Source organism: Tamandua tetradactyla, chromosome 8 (genome assembly GCF_023851605.1).
Source record: "Tamandua tetradactyla isolate mTamTet1 chromosome 8, mTamTet1.pri, whole genome shotgun sequence".
Classification (NCBI taxonomy): domain Eukaryota; kingdom Metazoa; phylum Chordata; class Mammalia; order Pilosa; family Myrmecophagidae; genus Tamandua; species Tamandua tetradactyla.
In genome coordinates, this window is record NC_135334.1 from 2,042,918 (window position 1) to 2,068,744 (window position 25,827).

General features: G+C 49.8%; 1 protein-coding gene across 7 annotated transcripts in view; it reads left to right on the top strand.

The window, feature by feature from the left end:
• Nucleotides 1-11,712: 11,712 nt before the first annotated feature.
• IGSF9B (immunoglobulin superfamily member 9B) overlaps nucleotides 11,713-25,827 on the top strand; it is a 57,868-nt gene continuing 43,753 nt past the window's right edge. For all 7 annotated transcript variants that reach the window (XR_013156439.1, XR_013156438.1, XM_077112397.1 and 4 more), the window contains exons 1-2: nucleotides 11,713-12,479; nucleotides 14,113-14,259. Coding sequence is in view for 5 of the 7 variants with exons in the window: in XM_077112397.1 (XP_076968512.1) it covers nucleotides 12,215-12,479; nucleotides 14,113-14,259 (412 nt within the window). In the remaining 2 variants the exon portion in view is untranslated. The remainder of the gene's footprint in view (nucleotides 12,480-14,112; nucleotides 14,260-25,827) is intronic.

A 25,827-nucleotide genomic window follows, 5' to 3' on the forward strand; every position in this document is an offset into this window, starting at 1 on the left:
GCTTTTCTGTCACATGGAAAGCATATGGTGATATCTCCTTTCTCTCCTTGGTTCTGTTGACTTCCTTCCTCTTTACTCTTCCTGAGGTTTCTCTTTTTCTGTGTCCAGTTTCTTTTTTCTTAGAAGGGCTGCAGCCATATTGGGCAGTTTGGGCACATATTAACTAATAACATCTTCAAAGTTCCTACTTACAAATGGGTTCACAACCACAGGGCCAATGGTTGGGACCTACACATGACTTTTGTGAGGACATGATTCAATTCCCAACACTGGGGCTGGAGCTGTTGCTGCCAAGCAGAGCTGGGAATTAATGCATCAGCGAGGTCCTAGAGCTTCCAACTCATTTCTTATCTCCAAGAAAGGCATCTTGACAGAGAAAGAGAACCTAAATCAAAGGTTCAGGGAGAGTAAGATGTCTTGAGTAGGTTTGTAATGAGAAGGAGGGGGTGGGTAGGAAAGTAATTATTCAAGAGTTCTGATTCTTCAGATTATACCCAGATGCTAGAATTTGAAATGCAGCCTGGATATGAAATACTTACTTCTATCCTAACATACCAGTGTGCTTGCTACTCTGCTAGGGGTGGGAGTGTACCCAGCTTTCCAGCTTGTGTCCTGCAGTAAGCTAAGAAGATCCAGGGTTTCAGAGAAGATTGTTCAGCTAGCATTCAAGACCACTTTATACTTGTGCGCGTATGTTTCCCCAGAAGTAAATCTCCTTGTTCTTTAGGGAGTTGCATGCTCTAGAGTCAGTGCTCTGTGGCTAATGAGTGCTTTGAGAGAATGAAATTCCTGAGCTGCCCTTCTGTCTTCTTTCCTTGGCCAGCAGCCCATCCTAGGGAGTTACTCTCACCATTGCTTTCACTCCTTGAAAGAAGGAATATCTACAGTGCAGCCTCAGAACGCTACTGTGCAGTGATTTGTTTGTAGTAGATGTTTCCATGACAGTCATATATTTCTTCTGCAAATTCAACCGTATTGGGAGGAGGGGATGAGCAGAGGCTAGCAGGCAGAGATGGGGAAATACGGAAACCTTCCAGTTGCCTCATCTGTCTTCCTCTGTAGGAATAAGAAGCCGTCCTTCCCCTTTCCCTAGGTCCCCTCCATCCCAGCCCCCTAAAGTGCCTCTGCCCCCGTGCATCTGTTCCCAGCTGCTGAGAAGGGCGAGGCTTTGAGTAAGGTACCCAGGGGAGGAAACAAGTGCGTGAGGAGGCAGCCTGCGTTAGGGAAAAGTGAAAGAAACAAAACAAAACAAAAATACCCCACAAAAAACTTGTATTGCTCAAAGTTGAGATTTAGTAATGATGAGCAATGATGACCTGCTCCGGGGGCGGCAGTGCGTCCGTGGGTGTGTTCCTTGGGGTCTATGGCCCGCCGGCAGCTGAGCCATTCATGACTCATTCTAAATCTTTGCGACTCTCAGAGGTCATGCTCGTCATCCTCCTGCCTTCAGGATGGATAGTGCCTAACTAAGCATTGCGTTTTGGGTTGGGGGTTGCTCTGGCCGAAGAGTGTGTGTGGGGAGGGGAGTGGGGGCAGGGAGGGAGCGCGAAATCCCTCTGGAACGATCTCCAGCAAAGGATGTTCCCCGCCCGCTTGGGCTGCCCATTCCCGGGCTTCCCCGCCACTCAACCAGCACTGATCTCCCGGGAACTGCTTTCCGCAGAATGGAAACCGGGTGCTGGGGAAACCAGGTGCTGAGTCCTGTCGGTGGGAAGGGAGCAGCCAAGGGTCCCGGCAGCCACTCCCGAGAGATAGCGTGGCCGGGGCGGAACTTGCCCCGCAGTGCGAACCGCAAGCAGAGCCGCGCAGAGCCGCGGAGCCGGGCAGCTCCTTGCCTTCGCTGGCAATGCGCATGATTCTGCGGCGCTGCGCCCGCCACACTCCAACGCACCTTGAAACGGGGCTCGCCTTCTGCGCTGCACGACAGGCAGGCACGTGGGCCAATCGGACCCGGGCCGGGCGCGCGGCGGCCAATGGGCGCGCGGCGGGGGCGGTCCGAGCGCAGAGCAGGCTTTCGGGGGCCGGGCTGCCGGCAGTGTGCGGGGCCGTGGCGCCGGGCTGGCTGGCGAGCTGCGGCGGCGGCGGCGCGGGACATGGGGGGCGCGCGGGCCGCGCTGCGGGCGGACGCGCGCAGGCCGTGAGCAGCCCGCCGCGCCCACTCTCCGGGCTCGCTGCGAGTGGCGCGGGCTGCAGCAGCTCTGCGATGGGATGACGCGCTCGGCGGGCGGGCGGCTCTACTATGATTTGCTATGTGGCCACTTTGGTAGCAAGTGTGCTCGGCGCCGCAGGGCTCGCGGCTCAAGGTGAGTTGAAGTGCAGCGCCCCTCCGGCCCCGCTCCCCTGGCCCAGTGTTCCCCTCCCGCCGAGCCCCAACTCCGGGCAGGGCGCGCGGGCTCTGCGGGCAGAGAGCCGAGGTACCGGCACCGGGCTCCGAGGGCGTGCGGGCCGTCCACCCTCCGCCCCGGGCCGCATCCCGGCACCCTGCGGCGCGGCCGCCCCGCCTAGCGCGCCTGGGGGACTTGGTGGCATTGGGCAGGCCGCCCTCGCCCCGCAGCGCCCTCCGAGCCGCGCTGGATCCGCAGCGCCCCTCGCACCCAGGCCTGGCGGACCAGTGGTGATCGCGTTCCCCGTGCCCCTCCGGGGCCGTCCCGTGTCAGGGCCCCTGGTGGCCTTGGTGAGGAGCTCACGGAGCTCCAAAGAGGAAAGGGACGTATGAGTCCGGGGTCCCCAGGCGAACCCGAGCAGTGGCGGTGTTGTATCCCTGGTAGGCGCCCAAGCCTATCTTACTGACTCCGGTCCGGCCGAAGTCCCCCGAAGGCCCCGTGGTCCGGCATGCGCCCACCCAGTCCCTCCCCGCCAGTAGGAGGGCTGGCCGCGCGCCTTGGGGGTGTCCTGCCGGATCTCCGAGCTGAGGTGGGATGTTTCCCTCCCTGTCTTCTGCCCTCGGACCTGGGCCGGGGGGCGGTGCGGGGACGAAGTTGGGGTATGCGAGCGCGCCGGCTTTTGCTCTGCGGCGGGCAAAGCGCCCCCCAAACCTCTGGGTGGTTCCCCGGCTCGTGACCCTTGTATGGAAGTCGAAGCTGCGCCTGGAGGGCGCCAGGACGCCGAGTTCCCGGTTCTCGGCGTACAGACGGCACCCGGCTGCGGGCAAGTTCACCGAGCCGGGAGGAGATGGCAGTGGGAGAGAAACGGCCCGTGGGCCGGCGCAAGTCCGCAGGGACCCTGCAACAGCGAACCCACGCCCTCGCGCATGCCGGAAGCGTCTTTGACGGGGTCCTCTCTCACCTTGTCGGGGGCGGGAGGGGAGGGGGAGGGGCTGAGGGGGAGGGGACGGGTTGGATAAGAGGAATTTGAGAAAGTTTCCGGAGTGGAATATTTCCTCTCTGCTATTTGGGGGTCTGAGACAGAACCAAGGGAGGGCGAAGGGAAGGGTGAATTTTCTAGGTGGGATGTTGTACTGGATGACTTGAAAACTCCATTTCTCGGGTGAGAAAGCAGAAGCCAGGGTGATTGCGAAGCTTACAGCTTGGGGATGGGCGTGTGGAGGTAGGGTTTGTGCTGGAGAATCTGTCTTTAGCCTCAGGGCTAATTCCACCTGGTTTCCTGCCAGCCCTCCCAGTCCCTCACTCTCCTCTCCTCATTGCTTGGATGGTCCTGCTGTGGGACTGCCGCTGAAAGCACAGGAGGATGTGCACAGAAAAGAAACTGAAGGGAGGCTCTGAAACAGCCTTCAGAGAGAAGTCAGGGTGGGGGCAGTGAACTTTTTGCAAGTCTAAGCACAGAATGAAGGAAAATGGGTATACATTGCAGCAGTATGTAGGGTGGCAAGATGGAAGGAAGGACTTCTCTGCATTAAAGCCTATCAGGCATGAAGGTTATGCCTTCTTTCAGGGTGCAAAGAGATCCTTCTGTCTGGGGAAGCCTTACATGCCTCCAGGCCTGGAAGCAGGGGCTGACCTTGGAGGTCCTTTGAACTTGAAATGGCTGTTTGTGTGAGAGACATAGGGACCTAGGTCTCCGGTCTTATCACCTGGATTCAAAGCCTGGCTCTGCCACTTGCTGGCCCTTGTGACCTTGGACAAGGTGCTCAACCCCTCTAATGTCCTGTGCTCCAATAGAAAATGAGATTAACAATGCTTATGGACGTTAGTGCTGTATAGAAGTGAATAGCTGCCTGTTAGATAATAAGTTCTGAAGAAACGTTAACATTATTTACTGTTACTGTTATTCTTCCATTGTCTCTGGAATCCCAGAGTCCCTTCTCAGTTTCTTCCCTGGAGCCTTTCGGGGCATTGGAAGCTGGGAATGGCTTGGAGGAAGTTCCAAGGGCTGCATGTTATTAGGAGAGACTTGTAGAGTTGAGCCCCCTTTTGCCTGCTGACCTTGTCTAGAGGGAACCCCTTGTCTCTGCATGCAGGAAGATGCAGGAGAGTGTGTAGGCCTCAGGGCTTCTTGAGAACCTTTTGAATGATCTGTCACACTGGGCTTTTGTCAGTAGCTGGAGGGTGTGGGAAGGATGCTGGGAGCTGGGGACCAGCAGCTCCTAGCATCACAGCCTTTGAGGGAAGGGCAAGGGGGCCTTTGCAGCAGTTCTGCACACACAGGGAATGCCAGGTGGTTTTCCTGTGCAGACCAGGCTCTGGGAGGTCTCGGTGGGCTGGTATCTTCAAAGGTGACCTCCTGGGGTGGGGGGGGGTATCGCTGAGGCTGAGGCTGGGGTTCCCAGGAGAGGGGTTTGCTGAAAGCCTGGCCACTCTGCTGCAAAGGTGAAGGAGGGGGTGACTCCTTTCAGGGGGTGGATTTTGGGCTGGGCCCTGTTAAAGACAACTCAGAGGACCTGTGGGGGGTGGGGGCAGGTAGGAAGAGGGTCATCCTTTAGACTACAATCATATGTACCTTGAAGGTGACTGAGGTGATGGGGAGAGGTTGGGAGGTAGTGGGAAGAGCAGGATTTGGCGGGGAGGGTATCTAGAAGTAGAGATTGGAGTGTCAGCACCCCAGATCTGCATTCTGCAAGCTCCAGTGCTTCCCTCCTCTGAGGATTCTGGGTGACACTCGGTGAGTCTGGGCCTCAGAGAGAGGAGGCTGCCCCTTCCCATCTTCCACCATCTGTGGCTAAATTATATCTGACTGTTGTATCCCCAGGTAACCTGGGGTGCAGACCATAGTCCTTCTGGTAGGTGGATACTGCCTTTTACTCTCGGTTTTGCCTGCCTATGGCACCCCCCTTCCTTTTGGCTATGAAGATGGGAAGGAGGAGGTTTAGACCTGAAGTGAGCTAGTAGGATCCCATGGCAGCTTGTCAGCTTAGAGGGACTTGGCTCATGCAAGTGGCAAAAGGGTGTGTGTGTGTGTGTGTGTGTGTGCGCGCGCGTGCGTGCGCGCACGCGTGCAGGCCTGGGCATGCTGGAGGCAGGGGTGTGTCTGCAGCTTGTGCCTGGGCCAGGGGGCTGGTGGTGTACTGGAGAGGCACTGTGTCAGAAAGGCAGAGCAGAGGGACAGGGGCAGGTGATGCGGAGGGTGAGCTTGTAGTTGCTGGCCTGTGACCGACACGTGCTGGTCTTGGAGTTGTCAGGTCCTGGAGCCTGGCTAGTTTCATTATCAGGGCTCTAAGACAAAAAGCTGGGATTTGGTTCCCTGGGGGCAGATGCTGCTTGGCTGGGGAGACGCTGAAGGCCAGCCTCTCTCCGCTGCTCCCTCTGATGCCCTTGCTTCGCACGGGGCCTGCCTCTGCCCACTCCCAGCCCCCTTACTGTCAGGCCTGATGGGGACAATCTCCACAGCCTTCCCCTGAGCTGTGCCAATGGACGATAGAGGTGGGAGGCGGCCCCCGGGATGCTAGGCTGGGGTATGACAGTGGCTCTCTTCTCTGTGAAAGTCTTCTCTGCCCCCGTTACCCCACCCCCAGCCCCCTCCTGTGGCCTTCACTGGCTGGGGCCCAGGGTCCCAGGAAAGAGGAAACCTTTGTCTGCTGTCTAGGGTGGGTTAAGCAGCTGGTTTGACGAATGGATTTGAATGGTAAACAGAGCTCTAATTGGTGAGAGTTTCCAGCTGTCTGGAGAGGTGTGTGTGCATGAGTGTGCATTTGCGTGTGTTTGTGTGCACACATGTATGTATATTTGTGAACATGTGTGTGCATGTGTGTGTGCATGCATGGACTGTGATGGAATGGGGGGAGTTAGTCTGGCCCCCTCTGAAGAGGGGTCTGCAGGTACCAGGTGGGGTCCTCTCTGCAACTTGGCCTGCTATCCCACCCCCGCCATCCACCATGTCCTCTTCCTGCCTCTGAGGCGGGGCCACACAGAATTTACCAAAGTCAGAGGCTCCAGCCCAGAGCTGGATTGAAGAACCCTTGAGGTCCCCAGAGGGCATCGGGGAGAGAAAGCCTGAGTGGGGGTCCAGCAAAGACACAGCTGACGGGGAGGCTGATGCCTGGCAGGGGGCTGTGCACGTGCCCCAAGTGGAGAAGGGGGCGGCCTTGGGCGGGTGGGGCGGCTGCTGAGGGCGCCTCCAGTCCTCTCCTCGGGGACACTGCCCACGGTGCAGGCCCCATCCGCCAGAGGCAGATGACCTAGTTTTCTTTGGAATCTTCCTCCTTTTCTGTTCTCTCTTGTGTGAAGAAGCAGGGGACTGGTGAGCCGGGCTGGGGCCTCCATGAGGGTTTGGGTGGGGATGAGAGGAGAGGAGTCAGGAAAGCCCCTCTCAGCCTGCCCTCATCCTCTCAGCCCCTATACTCCCTGCCATGCCCCCCCCATGCCCCCCCTTACCACACGCCCTTTCTAGACAAGGTTGTGCATCCCACGTGGGTTGCCATTTCATTGGGATGAGGCGGATTTTCCCCCTACCTGAGGGTATCTGTCCGGCCCCCTACACCAAGGTACTGGTCCTATGGCTGCCGGAGGTCGCACATGTGAACCCTGGTGCCGCTGGGGTGTGTAGGGTGGGTGTGGAGGGTGGGTTCTCTGCTGAGGCTGAATTATAGACTCCTTCCTGTGGGGGCTCTTGGGGAAAGGACTCTTGGAAAGACAAGCTAAAAGGAGAGCAAATCAGGGCTGCCGAGAGCACCTCTGCCCGTGTCTGCTGGGCTTAGGACAGGCACCCCTAAGAGGAAGGAGACTCGACACATCAGCCTTCCATCCTCCATGCCTGGGAAGGTTCCTGGCTGGGGCCACACTGGGCCTGCTTGACCTCTGACTCCTGACCAGGAGGGAAGGGGAGGCACGGACGGGGAGGACATGGAAGAAAGGGTAAGGTTTTCTCCTCTGAGGTTTGGTGCTGGGTAGATCCAGGAGGCCAAGGCTTCAGGGTGATCCCTACATGCCCTGACTTCTGAGAGGACTTGGAATGATCTGATGTCCTTCACCATCTCCTATACCCTCCTGGGTGTTCTTAGCTTTCTTTGGGTGATAGGGGTTTTTGTCCCCTGCTTACCTCATGCCACCCCTCTGGGCGCCTCCCCCACTTTGGGGGAGCCCTGAGTTCGCTGGTTTCCTGGGATCTCCTGGTGCCTCCTGGCGTGTTGGGGAGGAGGGATAGGGGGACTATTGGGGGCTGTGTCTTTTTTGGACTCTGCAGGGATTATTTTTAGGCTGGCAGATGGAGGTGGCGGTGGCTGTCGCTTGGTATTATTAGCCAGCGGGCCTGAGGTTTGGGAGTCTGTTGCCTGGAGGAGACGGCGGCCGGTGAGGACTCACACTAATGAGGCTGAAGGCTGCTGCTCACCCACCCCCTGCCCCGCCCGCAGCCCGCCAAGCCTGACCCTTAGGCTGGAGTCGCTGCCCAGGGCCAGCGCCCCAGGGTTAGGCAGAGGCGGTGCAGCTGCCTCGTGGGCCAGACCCACCCATGAACCTTGTCCGCCCTCCTTGGCTGCAGGCCTCTGGAATCTTGCAGAGCATGGGGTGGGAAGGGCCGACTTCTGAGTTGGGGGCTTTTCCTTGGGTGGCACCCGGCAGGGGCGTGGTGATGCCCTAGAATGGAGGCCGGGGGAGACAGAGGAGCTGGGACTCTGACTCCACCACCTGTTACCTGGGCACGTTCCTCTGCCTCCTGGTTTGCTCATGCACAAAGCGGAGATAACGGCCCTTCTGTCAGGTACTAAGCAAGCCTGTACTGCATACAGCCAGGTATGCAGTAGGCATGTAATGTTTGTTAGGTTTGCCCTGCAGCCTGGATTCCTTGTCTGCCCCTCTGGAGTGACAGGTTCCCATTCCCAGGCACCCTTCCGCATGGCAGAGCACCAGGTTTGGCACGTGGGGTGCTGCTGGCCCATCCCTCGTGCCTCGAGGTTCTGTGCCCATAGGGGCACTGTGGCAGCTCTGCCCTCGGCTACCCACTGGGTACCACCTGGCCCAGGGAGCTGGAGAGTCAGAGTCCATGGGCTCCCCAAAAAGTCAGCCGGACTCCAGGGCCTGCCTCATCCTTCCAGGGTGGACCAACTCCAGAGAGGGTCAGGCACTCCCCTAAGCTGCAGATTTACCATTTCCCGCCTGCTCTAAAAAGGACAGGGGAATTCATAGTCCCTCGAGGTGTCTTCTTTACTGTCCCCACCCCCTGCCAACATCAGCTTTCCCCCTTTGAGGGAGGAGCTCAGAGGGTACTTCTTAGCAGATTTTCCTTTGGCTGCTGTCGGCTGTCTGGTGTGTGGTCCCTTCGCCTCTTGTAGCCCCTCTCACTCCACCCCAGGTCACTGTTTACTTTCTCTCCCCTTCCCCTTCCTTCCTTCCTGCTCCCATCCAGCCTTGGCTCTGCCTTCCTGTCTTGGCAATGGGGGTTTGGGTAGTCTGTGTGTCCCGGGGTTCTGCCTTCCACGCCCTTCTCTCCTCCCTTCTCCCTGCCCCTGACCTTGCTCCCTCTCACCAGGTTGGCTCCATGTGTGGCTGCCTCCCTTACCTTCCAGCTAGCTTCTTGAATCTCTTCAACTGCTTAGTATGGCCTTGGCTTCTGCCTGTGTTTGTCTTTATCTCTGTCCTCCATCAAGCCCCTCTCCACTCTTTACTGCCAGCAGGTTTACTTTGCTTAGCTTATTCGGGGAGGGAAGTGATTTTTTTTTTGTGTTGAGCTTTTCTGTAGAAAGTGTTTCATTTGACATACTTTGGCTCAGAAAGGATCAGGCTTAGGGAGAAGTGCTTGTGGGTGATGGAGTGAGAGAACATGCTATTGTGTGTGTGTGTGTGCATGGTGAGGAGATGAGGAAAAACTGATAAATATTTTAGAATTCAGAAAATCTGGAGGGGCCAGACTGAGAGTGGAGCTGTGACACGGACTCTCACCCTCCTCTCTTTGTGGGGAAACTCCTGCCGTTTTGTCGGCGGGATGCTTGCTTCACCCTGGTCCTCTCTGGAGCTGCTTTTCCTTCGTTGAGGAGGGGTCATGCCTTGGGAGTGGGCCTGGGTTGGGTGCTCGGGGTTCAGTGCAGGGGCGGGCTGGGGTGGGGGTGGAGACCCATCCCCAGTGCCTGGGAAGGTGTGAACGATGTTACTCATTGCCCATGCAGTGTGAATGAGGCAGAGAGGTGCAAATGAGCAGCCAGCTTGCTGAGCGTGTCACCTGTCATGGCCAGCCACTTTTCTTGCCAGCCTGTTTCCTGGCATTGCCCCTGCTGCCTGGGTTTCCATGTCAGAACCTCACCCCCAGCAGCCCAGCAGTACCTGGCTATTTCTCCCCAGGCTCTCTTCCCCCTGCCTCAGGCCCTAGGGGAAAGCCATGTGAAGGGGCTGCCTCTGCTCCCCAGGTAACCTGGCACCTTGGAGCAATGCCCTCCTCTTTCCCCAGGTTCCTCTGTTTGCTCTCTTCGTTTCCTCCTGAGTCTGTGCTGTAGACATGCACACATGCACACTCACACACATTCTTTTGCACAGAGCTGTATAAGCATACACCGCTTCTCCTGCTCCCTCGCATCGCCTGCGGTTTGCCCCTTCCTCCTGGACCAGCACCAGCCTTTATGCTCCCGAATCCTGGGAGGATGCTGGGAGGCAGGCTGGTCCCTACCTAGTGGCCCTTGGGGTTATGAGGGAGGCAGCTGCTGCACCTGGGCCCTCTCCATGCTTCCCCCCAGGGGCTGGAATTCAAACTTAGCCTGAAGCAAGGTGGTGATGGGGCTCGGGAAACCTGCTGGGGCCTCAGGCAGGTGAGTGCCACACTCTGCTCTGCTCCACTCCAAAAATACTCTGTGATCTTAGCTCTTTTTCTAGAAAACAGTGATGTCACCGGTAGCCAATCAGCCTCTTGAAGGGCTTGCCTCCTCCTCCTCCCATAACTTGCAGGAAAGGAGAGGGAGAGAGGGAGGGAGAGAGAGAACCAGGGACACGTACATGCACACACACACACACACACACACACACACACACACACGCACACACACACAGCGTTCCTACAGACAGAGAAAGACGCAAAGCCAGAAACGCACAAGCACACAGAGACGCATGCCAAGACAGGTATCCATCCAGATGCAGAAAAGCAGAGCCCTTCCCCGTCCGTCCGCAGACAGACAGGCCGGCAGAGACCCGTATACACCCCTATTGCCCCACCCCCCACACACAGACTGACAGAATCAGGGAGAGAGACAGGCAAGGAGACAGAACCGCCCACATAGAGTGGGAGCCAGAGTGACAGAGACAGAGACATGGAGAGAGACAGGGAGACAGAGAGGAAGAGTGGGGGGAGAGGGGGAAAAGGCAGAGAAAGGGAGAGGGGGGAGAGGGGAGGGAGAGAAAGAGACAGTGAAAAAGAGACATGAGGAGAGTCAAAGGGAAAGGGAGACAGAGGCAGGGAGAGAGGGAAAGAGGAGGGGGAAGGAAAGGGAGGAGAGAGAGAGAGTAGGGGGCACAGACAGAGTGGAGGAGAGGCACGGAGAGCAAGAGAGAGTGGGCAAAGAGGGAGGAGAGAGCTAGAGATGGGGAGAGGGGAGAGAGGCAGAGACACAGAGGTAGCTGGAGACGAGGAGACAGAAGGAAAGACAGAGGGAGAGAGGGAGGAGCATGCAGGGATCAGAAATACATGAGATCAGAGCAGAGGCACCCCGGCCAGAGAAACAGGTCTCCCCTGGGGCGCCCTCTGTGTGGAAGGGGTTGGGCTGTCCCTGACGCGCACCCCAGGCCGCAGTGCAGGGCTACGGTGGCCGCTGTCCTAGGTGCTGCCCTAGAGAGCCCGGATGTCCAACATGGGCCAGAGGCGGGGAGGAGGCGGGGAGGCTGGGGGTCCCAGGCAGGATCCCGGACTAGGGGAGGCAGGAGGAAGAGGCACTTCCCCAGGCTGCCTCTTCCACTGGGAAGGAAGCTGGACAAGGTGCCCTTGCGAACGTCCCCGGCCTGCCTGGGCGCCGGGACCTAGAGCAAGAAGGAGGGTCCAGGAGTGGGTGTGCGGCTGGTGTAGCCGGGCGGGGTTAATCCGCAGCCCCTCCTCTACAGCTGGGTGGGTGCCCGTATCCAACCATTTGCTGAGGGTGTCCTCTCAGGGGTGAGGCCCAGCGCCCCCTTCTCTGTCCCCAGCATCCTGCTGTCCTCAGGGTGGTGTCTGGGGCTTCTCAGACGGTCCGATGGAATAGGGGCTTGGAGGTTGGGGGCGTCTGCGGCCCCTCCCACTCTAGCCCTGCCCTCTGGGCAGTGGGCACAGCGTGGGTGGAGGAGGGGCCTGGAGAGGCACTCAGGCCTGTGGGGCTTTCCCCTGGGGGTTGCCATGGGCAGCCTTTGCTGAGCTTGTGAGGGATTCCCTGCTTCTTCCTGGAATACTCTTGTTTGGTGCTGCTAACATCAGGCTGAGCTGGGGGTGGGGCGTGGGAGGATGGCTGGCTCCCTCATCTCAGTCTCCAACCCTGGCAGGAGGCAGTCCCCGTGCAGGAAGGATGCTTCGTGTTTCCAGTCAGCTGCAGTGGGACAGGCTGAGGTTCTCCCCTGACGGCTACCCCTGCAGCTTCTTAGGCTCTGCTGTCTCCCTCTAACTCTTGGGGTCTCTAGGACAAGGGCGTGATTCCAATGGCCAGTCTTTGGAGTTGGGGAGGGAGGGTCTGTCTCTTAGGATTGCATAGGAATGCCCCCCTTTTCCCCCCTTTCCTGCTCCTCAGGATTGTGGATGCCTGGAGGCCTCCAGGGCAGAGGGAGTGCTGGAGAAGGGGGAGTGCTCTCTGGGGGTGGAGGTGGGGAGAGGAGGTCGGTGGGATGGGGTGTGTCTGGCAAATACGGAGGAGCTGGGGGAGCAGGGAGGGGCCCTTTGGGGCTGGATGGGCACTGGCAGGGAGGACCCCGTCACCCCTCTTTCTGTGTCCCAACGTCTTGGCCCCCTGCCAGGTGCCCACGGCCTGCGAGAGGAGCCTGAGTTTGTGACTGCGCGGGCCGGCGAGGGGGTGGTGCTGAGATGCGACGTGATCCACCCGGTCACAGGACAGCCCCCGCCCTATGTCGTGGAGTGGTTCAAGTTTGGGGTCCCCATCCCCATCTTCATCAAGTTTGGCTACTACCCCCCCCATGTGGACCCCGAGTATGCAGGTAAGGAAGGCGTGGTGGAGGGCTCCCTCCTCCCACCGGGATCTGGGCACCCCAGCACTGCCTCTATGGGGGAGCCCCTCTTGGGGTCCTCTGGGCCTCCCCAGCTCTCAGTGGCTGCCACCCCGGCTCCTCCTCCATCTTTGTCTGTTTGTCTCTGGTCTGTTACTTCTGCTTCTCTCAGCCTTTCCTTCCATTCTTTTGACTCTGGTGGGTTTTTAATTAAGCAGTGGAGAGAAGAGGGAACAGCCCTGAAGCTCTTCTGAGCAACACACCCAGGGAGAGGACTCAGAGACTGAAGAGGCATCCCAGGAGGGAGACCCTGGCAGAGAGGAGGGGGCCAGCAGATGGGGACAGCTCCGTGGGGTGAGGCTGAGTCAGGCAGCCCCGCCTCTTTGCCTGGGGTGGCTGCAGCAGCTGCATTCTGCTCAGGCTGGCTGCACCCATTCCCTCCCTCCTGGCTCCCAAGTTGGGGCCTCCTTTCAACCCCAAGTGTTGAGTGCGTGTCTCCGACCCACTCCTACCCGGTCTGTCTGTCCCTGGCTGGCCTCCTCCTGGCCTGTTTGCATCTTACTCTGCAATTACTCCTGACAGCCTTGGCCTCACTGTGTGTGACTCATGCCACCCACCTACCCTCCCCCCCAGCACACCGACCTGCCAGGGAAGAGGGCCACGGGGTATGCTCTGGGGTTTAAAAGCAGAGAGGAAGCAGGCGGGACATTGCTTTTATCTTGCCTTTTGGCTTCTGAGATCTGACTTGCATTTTCCCCTAGAATGCTTCCCTTCCTGTCTCCTCTGCCTCTTGCTCTCTTTTTGACCCTGGTTGATTTTGATGGTCTGGTTTTTCTGCAGATTGCCAGGGCCAAGATGAAGAGGAAGGCAGGGGAGGCTGTGATCCTGGGTGGGGCGAGGGGTAGTCTGAGGGGGTGGGCCAGGGGGTGAGGGCCCTGGGATGCCTGTGCCTATCTGGTTTGGGGGCAGAGAAGCAAACCTTCTTCCCCTCGTTCTGCTTGACTCATGCTGAAGCTCACTTCTCATTGCCATGAGTGGGGTAAAGATGGCCTCCTTGGGGGTGGGGACAGACTTATGAAAGGATAGGTCAGGGGCCCTTGCTCTACTGCCAGTCTTTTCCTCAGGCCCTACAGTCCCCAGCTCCTGGAGGCAGCAGGATTGGGGAGGGACCCATCCTGGTCTCCAACCTGCCTTCCGACCCCCCTGCCATAGGGAAGTGAGGAAGAAACAGGAGGCTGGGTAAGGGTTGTGGGGACACAGTTGGGGTGGGACATTGTTCAACTTGAATGGCTTTATCCTCTTCCATTCCTACTTTCTCTTCCTCTTTTTTGTCCCTTCTGTGCTCTGCCTCCATTATGCCTTTCGTTTGTCCCAGAGATCTCCAAAAGAATGAGTTTTCTATGGAACAGAGGCAGACACAAGCAGTTGCAGTTTCTGGCTGGGGTGGGGCCAGCTGGGGAGGGAGAAAGGCCCAGTGGCCAACACCATCTCCATTGCTTCTCACTGCTGTAGGCGGGGAATGGTCCAAAGGCCATTGAGTGCCTGTCTTTTTGGCAGGGTGTGAGGTGGTGAGTGCTGGCCAGCTGAGCATCACATGAGGCATTTCTCTGCTCTATTCCCCCAGGCCGGGCGAGTCTTCATGACAAAGCATCTCTGCGGCTGGAGCAGGTGCGCTCAGAGGACCAGGGCTGGTATGAGTGCAAAGTCCTCATGCTGGACCAGCAGTATGACACCTTCCACAATGGCAGCTGGGTGCACCTCACCATCAACGGTGCGTACGGGGCTGGGCCCGGGAGGTGCACTCCGACGTCCAAGCCTGGCCTCCCACGCACCCATCCCTGCTCCAGATCTTTGCTGCTGAGAGGGGTCTCGGAAAGGCATGGCCCCATTGTCTGCCACCTCCCCTCCCTCGTGTCCCTCAGCCACTTCCCTGCGGCCTCTGCAGCCATAAATATGGGATCCGAGCAGCTCCCCAGGACACCGTGTATGGTAGTGTCACGTTCCTTATAGGGAAGGCAGGAATCTGGTTCTTGAAACCGGGAAACAGAGACTTTGCAGAGGCAAAATGAATACCTGCTAATGTCATTTCCCAGTCCTGGGAAGACTCTGCTAGACCAGGAAATGCCTTTCCCTTCTCTAGTGGAATTCCTGGGATCCCATCAGAAGGGTCTTCCTTTTCCCGTTAACGTTTTGGCTCCCCATTCACTCTGTTCCTCTGAGTAGTGTTGATGAGAGCATATATCAACAGGCCAGGAAAGCACTGAGAGCAGACCCAGATGAGGTCTGGGCACGTGGCGCTTACTGTCTTACACCACATAAGGGAATCCTGGGAAGAAGGAGTTCCATGGTTGTCTATTATTTACAGCATAGGTTGAATGAATGTTGCTGGGTGTAGATGCTTCACGCGTCTGGGTAAGGGCAGGGACCCTTCATAGAGGCTGCAGCTAAGTGCCCGCAGGTGGCCAGGGTGGACGTGTGCTCAGGTCATGGTGGCCCTTGGGCTGGACCTGGGTCGCTCTGGAGGTTGACCTTTGTGTCTGGGAGACCATACTCGGGAAGACCCAGAAAAGGTGAGGGAGAAGTGGTCTCCAGGGTAGGTGTTTGGTTTTTTTTTGTTTTCTTTGTCCAAGACCCTTCCCCTTCTTTATTCAATTTATGATGGAATGTACTGAACCACTGGGATGTTCTGGACTCCCTGCTAGTTACCAAGACTTTCCCTGTGTGTATGCTTTGGACATGCCATGCAGAGCACCAAGTGCTGTGTTTTATTTTTTAATTAGAATGTTGTGGGTTTACAGAACAGTCATGCATAAAATACAAAATTCTCATATACCACCCTATTATTAAAACTTACAGTGGTTTGGCACATTTGTTACAATTGTACAATTTCATAATTGTACTATTAACTGTAGTCCACGGTTTAACTTAGGGACCACTGTTTTTATTCTACAGTTCCATGGATATTTTTAAAGATTTTATTCTAATGTCACATATACAAACTAGCATTTTCCCTTTTAACCATATTCAAGTATATAATTCAGGCGCGTTAATTACATTCACAGTGCTGTGCTACCATCACAATCATCCACTACCAACACTTTTCCATCATCCCAAATAGGAACCCTGTACATTTTAGGCCTTAACTCTCTATTCCCTACCCCATCCCATTCCGTGGTAACCTGTATTCTAGATTCTGACTCTATACGTTTGTTTATTCTATTTCATATCAGTGGGATCGTACAATGTTAGTCTTTTTGTGTCTGGCTTATTTCACTGAACACGATGTCTTCAAGGTTCATCCATGCTGTTGCATGTATCAGAACTTCATTCCTCCTTATACTGAATAATACTCCATTGTGTGTATATGCCATATTTGTTTATCCATTCATTGGTTGGTGGACACTTAGGTTGCTTCCATCTTTTGGCAAGCTGTGAATATCACTGTAGGAAAAAAAAAAAAGGACATACTTGTTTGAGTCCCTGCTTTCAATTATTTTGGATATATACTTAGTAGTGGGATTGCTGGGTCATATGGTAATTCTGTATTTAGTTTTCTGAGGAACCGCTAGACTGTCTTCCAGAGGGGCTGTACCATTTTGCATTCCCACCAACAATGAATGAGTTTTTCTAATTTTCTGCATCCCCTCCAATACTTGTAATTTTTTTTAATAGCAACCATTCTTGTGGTATGCAATGATATCTCATTATGGTTTTGAGTTGCGTTTCCCTAATGCCTAATGATGTGGCACATCTCTTTATGTACTTTTTGGTCATATATATATCTTCTTTGGAGAAATGTCTATTTAGCTCTTTGGTCCATTTTTAATTGGGTTGTTTGTGCTTTTGTTGTTGAGTTGAAGGATTGTTTTATATATTCTGAATATTAAAACTTTATCAGGTATGTGGTTTCCAAATATTTTCTCCTATTGTGTATGTTTTCTTCTTGTTTTCATGATAAAGTCCTTTGAGGCACAAAAGTTGTTTATTTTGATGAGGTCCCATTTATCTGTTTTGCTTTTGTTGCTTGTGTTTTTAGTGTAAATCTTAGAAATCATTACCTAACATAGGGTCCTGAAGATCTTTCCCATGTTTTTTCCCTAGAAGTTTGATAGTTCTGGCTCTTATATTTAAGTCTTGGCTCCATTTTCAGTTGATTTTTGTATATGGTATGAAGTCCTCCTCATTCTTTCACAACTGGAGATCCAGTTTTCCCAGCACCATTTGTTGAAGAGACTATTCCTTCCCAATTGAGTGGTCTTTGCTCCTTGTCAAAAATCTGTTGGACATAAATGTGCAGGTTGATTTCTGAGCTCTCAATTCGATTTCATTGGTCTTATATCTGTTCTTATACCAGTACAATGCTGTTTTTTTATTAATTAAAGGAAAAAAAAAAGAAATTAACCCAACATTTAGAAATCATTCCATTCTACATATGCAATCAGTAATTCTTAATATCATCACATTAGATGCATGATCATCATTTCTTAGAACATTTGCATCGATTTAGAAGAACTAGCAAAACAACAGAAAAAGATATAGAATGTTAATATAGAGAAAAAAATATAATAGTAAAAAAAAAAGACGAACAAACAAACAGACAGACAAAAAAAAAACCCTATAGCTCAGATGCAGCTTCATTCAGTATTTTAACATGATTACTTTACAATTAGGTATTATTGTGCTGTCCATTTTTGAGTTTTTGTATCTAGTCCTGTTGCACAGTCTGTATCCCTTCAGCTCCAATCACCCATTATCTTACCCTGTTTCTAACTCCTGCTGGACTCTGTTACCAATGACATATTCCAAGTTTATTCTCGAATGTCAGTTCACATCAGTGGGACCATACAGTATTTGTCCTTTAGTTTTTGGCTAGACTCACTCAGCATAATGTTCTCTAGGTCCATCCATGTTATTACATGCTTCATAAGTTTATTCTGTCTTAAAGCTGCATAATATTCCATCGTATGTATATACCACAGTTTGTTTAGCTACTCATCTGTTGATGGACATTTTGGCTGTTTCCATCTCTTTGCAATTGTAAATAACGCTGCTATAAACATTGGTGTGCAAATGCCCATTTGTGTCTTTGCCCTTAAGTCCTTTGAGTAGATACCCAGCAATGGTATTGCTGGGTCGTATGGCAATTCTATATTCAGCTTTTTGAGGAACCGCCAAACTGCCTTCCACAGTGGTTGCACCATTTGACATTCCCACCAACAGTGGATAAGTGTGCCTCTTTCTCCGCATCCTCTCCAGCACTTGTCATTTTTTGTTTTGTTGATAATGGCCATTCTGGTGGGTGTGAGATGATATCTCATTGTGGTTTTGATTTGCATTTCTCTAATGGCCAGGGACATTGAGCATCTCTTCATGTGCCTTTTGGCCATTTGTATTTCCGCCTCTGAGAGGTGTCTATTCAAGTCTTTTTCCCATTTTGTAATTGGGTTGGCTGTCTTTTTGTTGTTGAGTTGGACAAGCTCTTTATAAATTCTGGATACTAGACCTTTATCTGATATGTCATTTCCAAATATTGTTTCCCATTGTGTAGGCTGTCTTTCTGCTTTCTTGATGAAGTTCTTTGATGCACAAAAGTGTTTAATTTTGAGGAGCTCCCATTTATTTATTTCCTTCTTCAGTGCTCTTGCTTTAGGTTTAAGGTCCATAAACCGCCTCCAATTGTAAGTTTCATAAGATATCTCCTTACATTTTCCTCTAACTGTTTTATGGTCTTAGACCTAATGTTTAGATCTTTGATCCATTTTGAGTTAACTTTTGTATAGGGTGTGAGATACGGGTCTTCTTTCATTCTTTTGCATATGGATATCCAGTTCTCTAGGCACCATTTATTGAAGAGACTGTTCTGTCCCAGATGAGTTGGCTTGACTGCCTTATCAAAGATCAAATGTCCATAGATGAGAGGGTCTATATCTGAGCACTCTATTCGATTCCATTGGTCGATATATCTATCTTTATGCCAATACCATGCTGTTTTGACCACTGTGGCTTCATAATATGCCTTAAAGTCAGGCAGCGCGAGACCTCCAGTTTTGTTTTTTTCCTCAAAATGTTTTTAGCAATTCGGGGCACCCTGCCCTTCCAGATAAATTTGCTTATTGGTTTTTCTATTTCTGAAAAATAAGTTGTTGGGATTTTGATTGGTATTGCATTGAATCTGTAAACCAATTTAGGTAGGATTGACATCTTAACTATATTTAGTCTTCCAATCCATGAACACGGTATGCCCTTCCATCTATTTAGGTCTTCTGTGATTTCTTTTAGCAGTTTTTTGTAGTTTTCTTTGTATAGGTTTTTTGTCTCTTTAGTTAAATTTATTCCTAGGTATTTTATTCTTTTAGTTGCAATTGTAAATGGGATTCGTTTCTTGATTTCCCCCTCAGCTTGTTCATTACTAGTGTATAGAAATGCTACAGATTTTTGAATGTTGATCTTGTAACCTGCTACTTTGCTGTACTCATTTATTAGCTCTAGTAGTTTTGTTGTGGATTTTTCCGGGTTTTCGACGTATAGTATCATATCGTCTGCAAACAGTGATAGTTTTACTTCTTCCTTTCCAATTTTGATGCCTTGTATTTCTTTTTCTTGTCTAATTGCTCTGGCTAGAACCTCCAACACAATGTTGAATAATAGTGGTGATAGTGGACATCCTTGTCTTGTTCCTGATCTTAGGGGGAAAGTTTTCAATTTTTCCCCATTGAGGATGATATTAGCTGTGGGTTTTTCATATATTCCCTCTATCATTTTAAGGAAGTTCCCTTGTATTCCTATCTTTTGAAGTGTTTTCAACAGGAAAGGATGTTGAATCTTGTCAAATGCCTTCTCTGCATCAATTGAGATGATCATGTGATTTTTCTGCTTTGATTTGTTGATATGGTGTATTACATTAATTGATTTTCTTATGTTGAACCATCCTTGCATACCTGGGATGAATCCTACTTGGTCATGATGTATAATTCTTTTAATGTGTTGTTGGATACGATTTGCTAGATTTTTATTGAGGATTTTTGCATCTATATTCATTAGAGAGATTGGCCTGTAGTTTTCTTTTTTTGTAATATCTTTGCCTGGTTCTGGTATGAGGGTGATGTTGGCTTCATAGAATGAATTAGGTAGTTTTCCCTCCACTTCGATTTTTTTGAAGAGTTTGAGCAGAGTTGGTACTAATTCTTTCTGGAATGTTTGATAGAATTCACATGTGAAGCCATCTGGTCCTGGACTTTTCTTTTTGGGAAGCTTTTGAATGACTGATTCAATTTCTTTACTTGTGATTGGTTTGTTGAGGTCATCTATTTCTTCTTGAGTCAAAGTTGGTTGTTCATGTCTTTCCAGGAACCCGTCCATTTCATCTAAATTGTTGTATTTATTAGCGTAAAGTTGTTCATAGTATCCTGTTATTACCTCCTTTATTTCTGTGAGGTCAGTAGTTATGTCTCCTCTTCCATTTCTGATCTTATTTATTTGCATCCCTTTCTTCTTCTTTTTGTCAGTCTTGCTAAGGGCCCATCAATCTTATTGATTTTCTCATAGAACCAACTTCTGGCCTTATTGATTTTCTCTATTGTTTTCATGTTTTCAATTTCATTTATTTCTGCTCTAATCTTTGTTATTTCTTTCCTTTTGCTTGCTTTGGGATTCGTTTGCTGTTCTTTCTCCAGTCCTTCCAAGTGGACAGTTAATTCCTGCATTTTTGCCTTTTCTTCTTTTCTGATATAGGCATTTAGGGCAATAAATTTCCCTCTTAGCACTGCCTTTGCTGCGTCCCATAAGTTTTGATATGTTGTGTTTTCGTTTTCATTCGCCTCTAGGTATTTACTAATTTCTCTTGCAATTTCTTCCTTGACCCACTCATTGTTTAAGAGTGTGTTGTTGAGCCTCCACGTATTTGTGAATTTTCTGGCACTCTGCCTATTATTGATTTCCAACTTCATTCCGAGAAAGTGTTGTGTATGATTTCAATCTTTTTAAATTTGTTAAGACTTGCTTTGTGACCCAGCATATGGTCTATCTTTGAGAATAATCCATGAGCACTTGAGAAAAAGGTGTATCCTACTGTTGTGGGATGTAATGTCCTATAAATGTCTGTTAAGTCTAGCTCATTTATAGTAATATTCAGGTTCTCTATTTCTTTATTGATCCTCTGTCTAGATGTTCTGTCCATTGATGAGAGTGGTGAATTGAAGTCTCCAACTATTATGGTATATGTGTCTATTTCCCTTTTCAGTGTTTGCAGTGTATTCCTAACGTATTTTGGGGCATTCTGGTTTGGTGCGTAAATATTTATGATTGTTATGTCTTCTTGTTTAATTGTTCCTTTTATTAGTAGATAGTGTCCTTCTTTGTCTCTTTTAACTGTTTTACATTTGAAGTCTAATTTGTTGGATATTAGTATAGCTACTCCTGCTCTTTTCTGGTTGTTATTTGCATGAAATATCTTTTCCCAACCTTTCACTTTCAATTTATGTTTATCTTTGGGTCTAAGATGTGTTTCCTGTAGACAGCATATAGAAGGATCCTGCTTTTTAATCCATTCTGCCAGTCTATGTCTTTTGATTGGGGAATTCAGTACATTAACATTTAGTGTTATTACTGTTTGGATAATATTTTCCTCTACCATTTTGCCTTTTGTATTATATATATCATATCTGATTTTCCTTCTTTCTACACTCTTCTCCATACCTCTCTCTTCTGTCTTTTCATATCTGACTCTAGTGCTCCCTTTAGTATTTCTTGCAGAGCTGGTCTCTTGGTCACAAATTCTCTCAGTGACTTTTTGCCTGAAAATGTTTTGATTTCTCCCTCATTTTTGAAGGACAGTTTTGCTGGATATAGAAGTCTTGGTTGGCAGTTTTTCTCTTTTAGTAATTTAAATATATCATCCCACTGTCTTCTAGCCTCCATGGTTTCTGCTGAGAAATCTACACATAGTCTTATTGGGTTTCCCTTGTATGTGATGGATTGTTTTTCTCTTGCTGCTTTCAAGATCCTCTCTTTCTCTTTGACCTCTGACATTTTAACTAGTAAGTGTCTTGGATAACGCCTATTTGGGTCTATTCTCTTTGGGGTGCACTGTACTTCTTGGATCTGTAATTTTAGGTCTTTCATAAGAGTTGGGAAATTTTCAGTGATAATTTCTTCCATTAGTTTTTCTCCTCCTTTTCCCTTCTCTTCTCCTTCTGGGACACCCACAACACATATATTTGTGCGGTTCAAATTGTCCTTCAGTTCCCTGATCCCATGTTCAAATTTTTCCATTCTTTTCCCTATAGTTTCTGTTTCTTTTTGGAATTCAGATGTTCCATCTTCTAAATCACTAATTCTATCTTCTGTCTCTTTAAATCTATCATTGTATGTATCCATTGTTTTTTCCATCTTTTCTACTTTATCCTTCACTTCCATAAGTTCTGTGATTTGTTTTTTCAGTTTTTCTATTTATTCTTTTTGTTCAGCCCATGTCTTCTTCATGTCCTCCCTTAATTTATCTATTTCGTTTTTGAAGAGGTTTTCCATTTCTGTTCGTATATTCACATTAGTTGTCTCAGCTCCTGTATCGCATTTGAACTATTGGTTTGTTCCTTTGACTGGGCCATATTTTCAATTTTCTGAGCGTGATCCGTTATCTTTGCTGGTGTCTGAGCATTTAGTCAGATTTCCCTGGGTGTTGGACCCAACAGGTTGAAAGATTTTTTCTGTGAAATCTCTGGGTTCTGTTTTTCTTATCCTGCCCAGTAGGTGGCGCTCGTGGCACACGTTTGTCTGCGGGTCCCACCAGTAAAAGGTGCTGTGGGTTCTTTAAGTTTGGAAAGCTCTTGCCCTGGGGGAGGTTCGCCAGCCGAAGCGGCTTGGAAGAGTGCCAGGTGGCCCAGGGATCCGAATGTGGGGAGGGTTGCTGGCCGCCGCAGCCCGGGAGACCGCCCGTCCGAAATCCTAGTCGGCCCAGGGCGCCAAGTGTTGTGGGAGGGCGCCAGCCACCGTGGCCCGGGAGAGTGCACCGTTCCCAGCCGGACCGGGAAGTCACGTGTTTGGAAGGGACCCCGGTCACCGTTCTCCGCGGCCTGGGGATGTCCGATCCAATTCTCCCAGTTGGTCCGGGGGGCCACGTGTGGTGGGGGCGCCTGCCGCCATGGCTTGAGAGGACCGCCTGTCCAATTGTCCCAGCTGGCCCAGGAAGGAGGAAGGGAGGGACTCCGGCCGCTTGCCGCCCCGGCCCGGGAAAGCCTATTCCCCTTGGCGATCTCACCGGAGCGGGTTCTCTCAGCCAGTCAGCTGTTCCAGGATGGGGTACGCTGTCTTTTTGATCTCTGTCGTGGCTCCAGGAGCTGTTCTGTATTGTTTCTACTCCCCTAATAGCTGTTCTGGAGGAGGAACTAATATCCGTGCATCTTAGTTAGCCACCATCTTCTCCCTGTACATTCTTTGCAAATCAGATGCTAAGACTCCAGTGTCCACATATTTGCCACATCTGTTACTGGTGAGGTACTGGACGACCCGCAGCTTCAGCTTATTATCCACGAACCCTGCGGCTCTGGGTTTCATCGCGTGCGTCTACAATGCTGTTTTTTTTTTTTTTTTTTTGAAAGGAAGGAAAGACAGAGAAGGAAGGAAGGAAGGAAGAAAGGGAAACATTTTTAAACATTTTCTTGTTTTATTATATTTTGTTTGTCCGTTTGTTTTTCACATGGGCTGGGGCCGGGAATCGAACCGGGGTCCTCCGGCACGGCAGGCAAGCACTCTTGCCCGCTGAGCCACCGCGGCCTGCCCTACAATGCTGTTTTGATTACTGTGGCCTCATAGTAAGTTCGGGAAGTGTGACTTCTCCAACTTTGTTCTTTTTTTAAGATGGCTTTGGCTATTCAGGGCCCCTTACCCTTCCATATAAATTTGATGTTTGGCCTTTCAATTTCTGCAAAGAAGATTATTGTAAGTTTGATTAGGATTTCATTGAATGTATAAATTGCTTTTGGTAGAATTGATCACTTCTTCTAATCCATGAACACAGATGTCCTTCCATTTATTTAGGTTTGCTTTTCCAGTGTTTTGTAGTTTTCTGTGTACAAGTCCTTTATTTCTTTGGTTAGATTTATTCTTAGATATTTGATTCTTTTAGTTGCTATATGGTATAGGTACATTTTTTCTTTTTTTTTTTTAACTTTTTTATTAATTAAAAATAATTAACAAACAAAACATTAAGATATCATTCCATTCTACATATACAATCAGTAATTCTTAATATCATCACATAGTTGCATATTCATCATTTCTTAGAACATTTGCATCGATTTAGAAAAAGAAATAAAAAGACAACAGAAAAAGAAATAAAACGATAACAGAGAAAAAAGATTATACATACCATACCCCTTACCCCTCACTTTCATTTACCACTAGCATTTCAAACTAAATTTATTTTAACATTTGTTCCCCCTATTATTTATTTTTATTCCATATGTTCTACTCTTCTGTTGATATAGTAGCTAAAAGGAGCATCAGACACAAGGTTTTCACATTCACAGAGTCTCACTGTGAAAGCTATATCATTGTTCAATCATCATCAAGAAACATGGCTATTGGAACACAGCTCTACATTTTCAGGCAGTTCCCTCCAGCCTCTCCACTACATCTTGAACAACAAGTGATATCTACTTAATGCATAAGAATAACCTCCAGGATAACCTCTCGACTCTGTTTGGAATCTCTCAGCCATTGACCCTTAGTCTCATTTCACTCTTCCCCCTTTGGTCGAGAAGGTTCTCTCAATCCCTTGATGTTAATTCTCAGCTCATTCTAGGGTTTTTCTCAGCCCCTTGATGCTGAGTCTCAGCTCATTCCAAGATCTCTGTCCCACATTGCCAGGAAGGTCCACACCCCTGGGAGTCATGTCCCATGCAGAGAGGGGGAGGGTGGTGAGACTGCTCGTCATGTTGGCTGGAGAGAGAGGCCACATCTGAGCAACAAAAGAAGTTCTCTTGGGGGTGACTCTTAGGCCTAGATTTTAAGTATATTTGACCTATCCTTTGTGGGGTTAAGTTTCATATGAACAAACCCCAAGACTGGGGGCTCAGCCTATAGCTTTGGTTGTCCACACTGCTTGTGAGAATATCAAGAATTCAACTTGGGGAAGTTGAATTTCTCCCCCACTCTCACCATTCCCCGAAGGGGGCTTGCAAATACTTTTCCAGTCACTGATCAAATCACTCTGGGATTCATCGGGGCATCACTCTGGACAAACCAATAAAATCTCATGTCCTACCTGAGATTCCAAGTACTTATGACATTCAATCAGACTATCTACATGCATTATATTAGGAAATGCTCTAGTCAAAATATAAATTTTGTAACAAATAAACATTTTTTGCTTTCTCTCACACATAAGGTGACATTTTAAAGTATTAATTATCTATTTTCAGCACCCTGCAATAATGACATTCCTTTGTTCTTCCTCATGCAAAGACATTTTTAAAATTTTATGTACGTCTTTTCTTGATTTCTTTTTCCACTCGTTCCTTACCAGTGTATAGAAAGACTACTGATTTTTTTTTTTTTTTGGCATAGGCAGGCATTGGGAATCAAACCCAGATCTCCAGCATGGCAGGTGAGAACTCTGCCAATGAGCCACCATCACACCGCCCGAAACACTACTGATTTTTGCATGTAGATCTTTTACCCAACTACTTTATTGAATTATTTTTTTTAGCTCTAGGAGCTTTGGTGAAGATTTTTCAGGATTCTCTCTATATGTAGGATGATGTCATCTGTATGTAGGGAGATAGTAAATAGTGGTGACAATGGACATCCTTGTCTCGTTCCTGATCTTAGAGGGAAAGCTTTCATCTTTAATCATTGAGTATGATGTTAAGTGTGGATTTTCCATGTAGACTTTTTATCATGTTGAGGAGCTTTCCTTATATTATTGGCTTTCTAAGTGTTTTTATGAAGAAATGGTGCTGGATTTCATCAAATGCCTTTTATGAGTCAGTTGAGATTATAATGTTTTTCTCCCCCTTCATTCTGTTAATGTTGGTACATTACATTTAAAAATTACATTAACTAATTTTCTTATGTTAAACCACTCTTACCTATCTGGAATAAATCCCATTTGATATTGGTGTGTAATTCTTTTCCTTTTTTAGCATGGGCAGGCACTGGGAATCGAACCCAGGTCTCTGACAGGGCAGGCAAGAATTCTGCCACTGAGCCACCATTGCACTGCCCCATGTGTAATTCTTTTAATGTGCTTTTGGATTCGGTTTGCTAGCATTTTTTTGAGGACTTTTGCCTGTACATTCCTAAGAGTTATTGATCTATAATTTTCTTTTCTTGTAGTAAC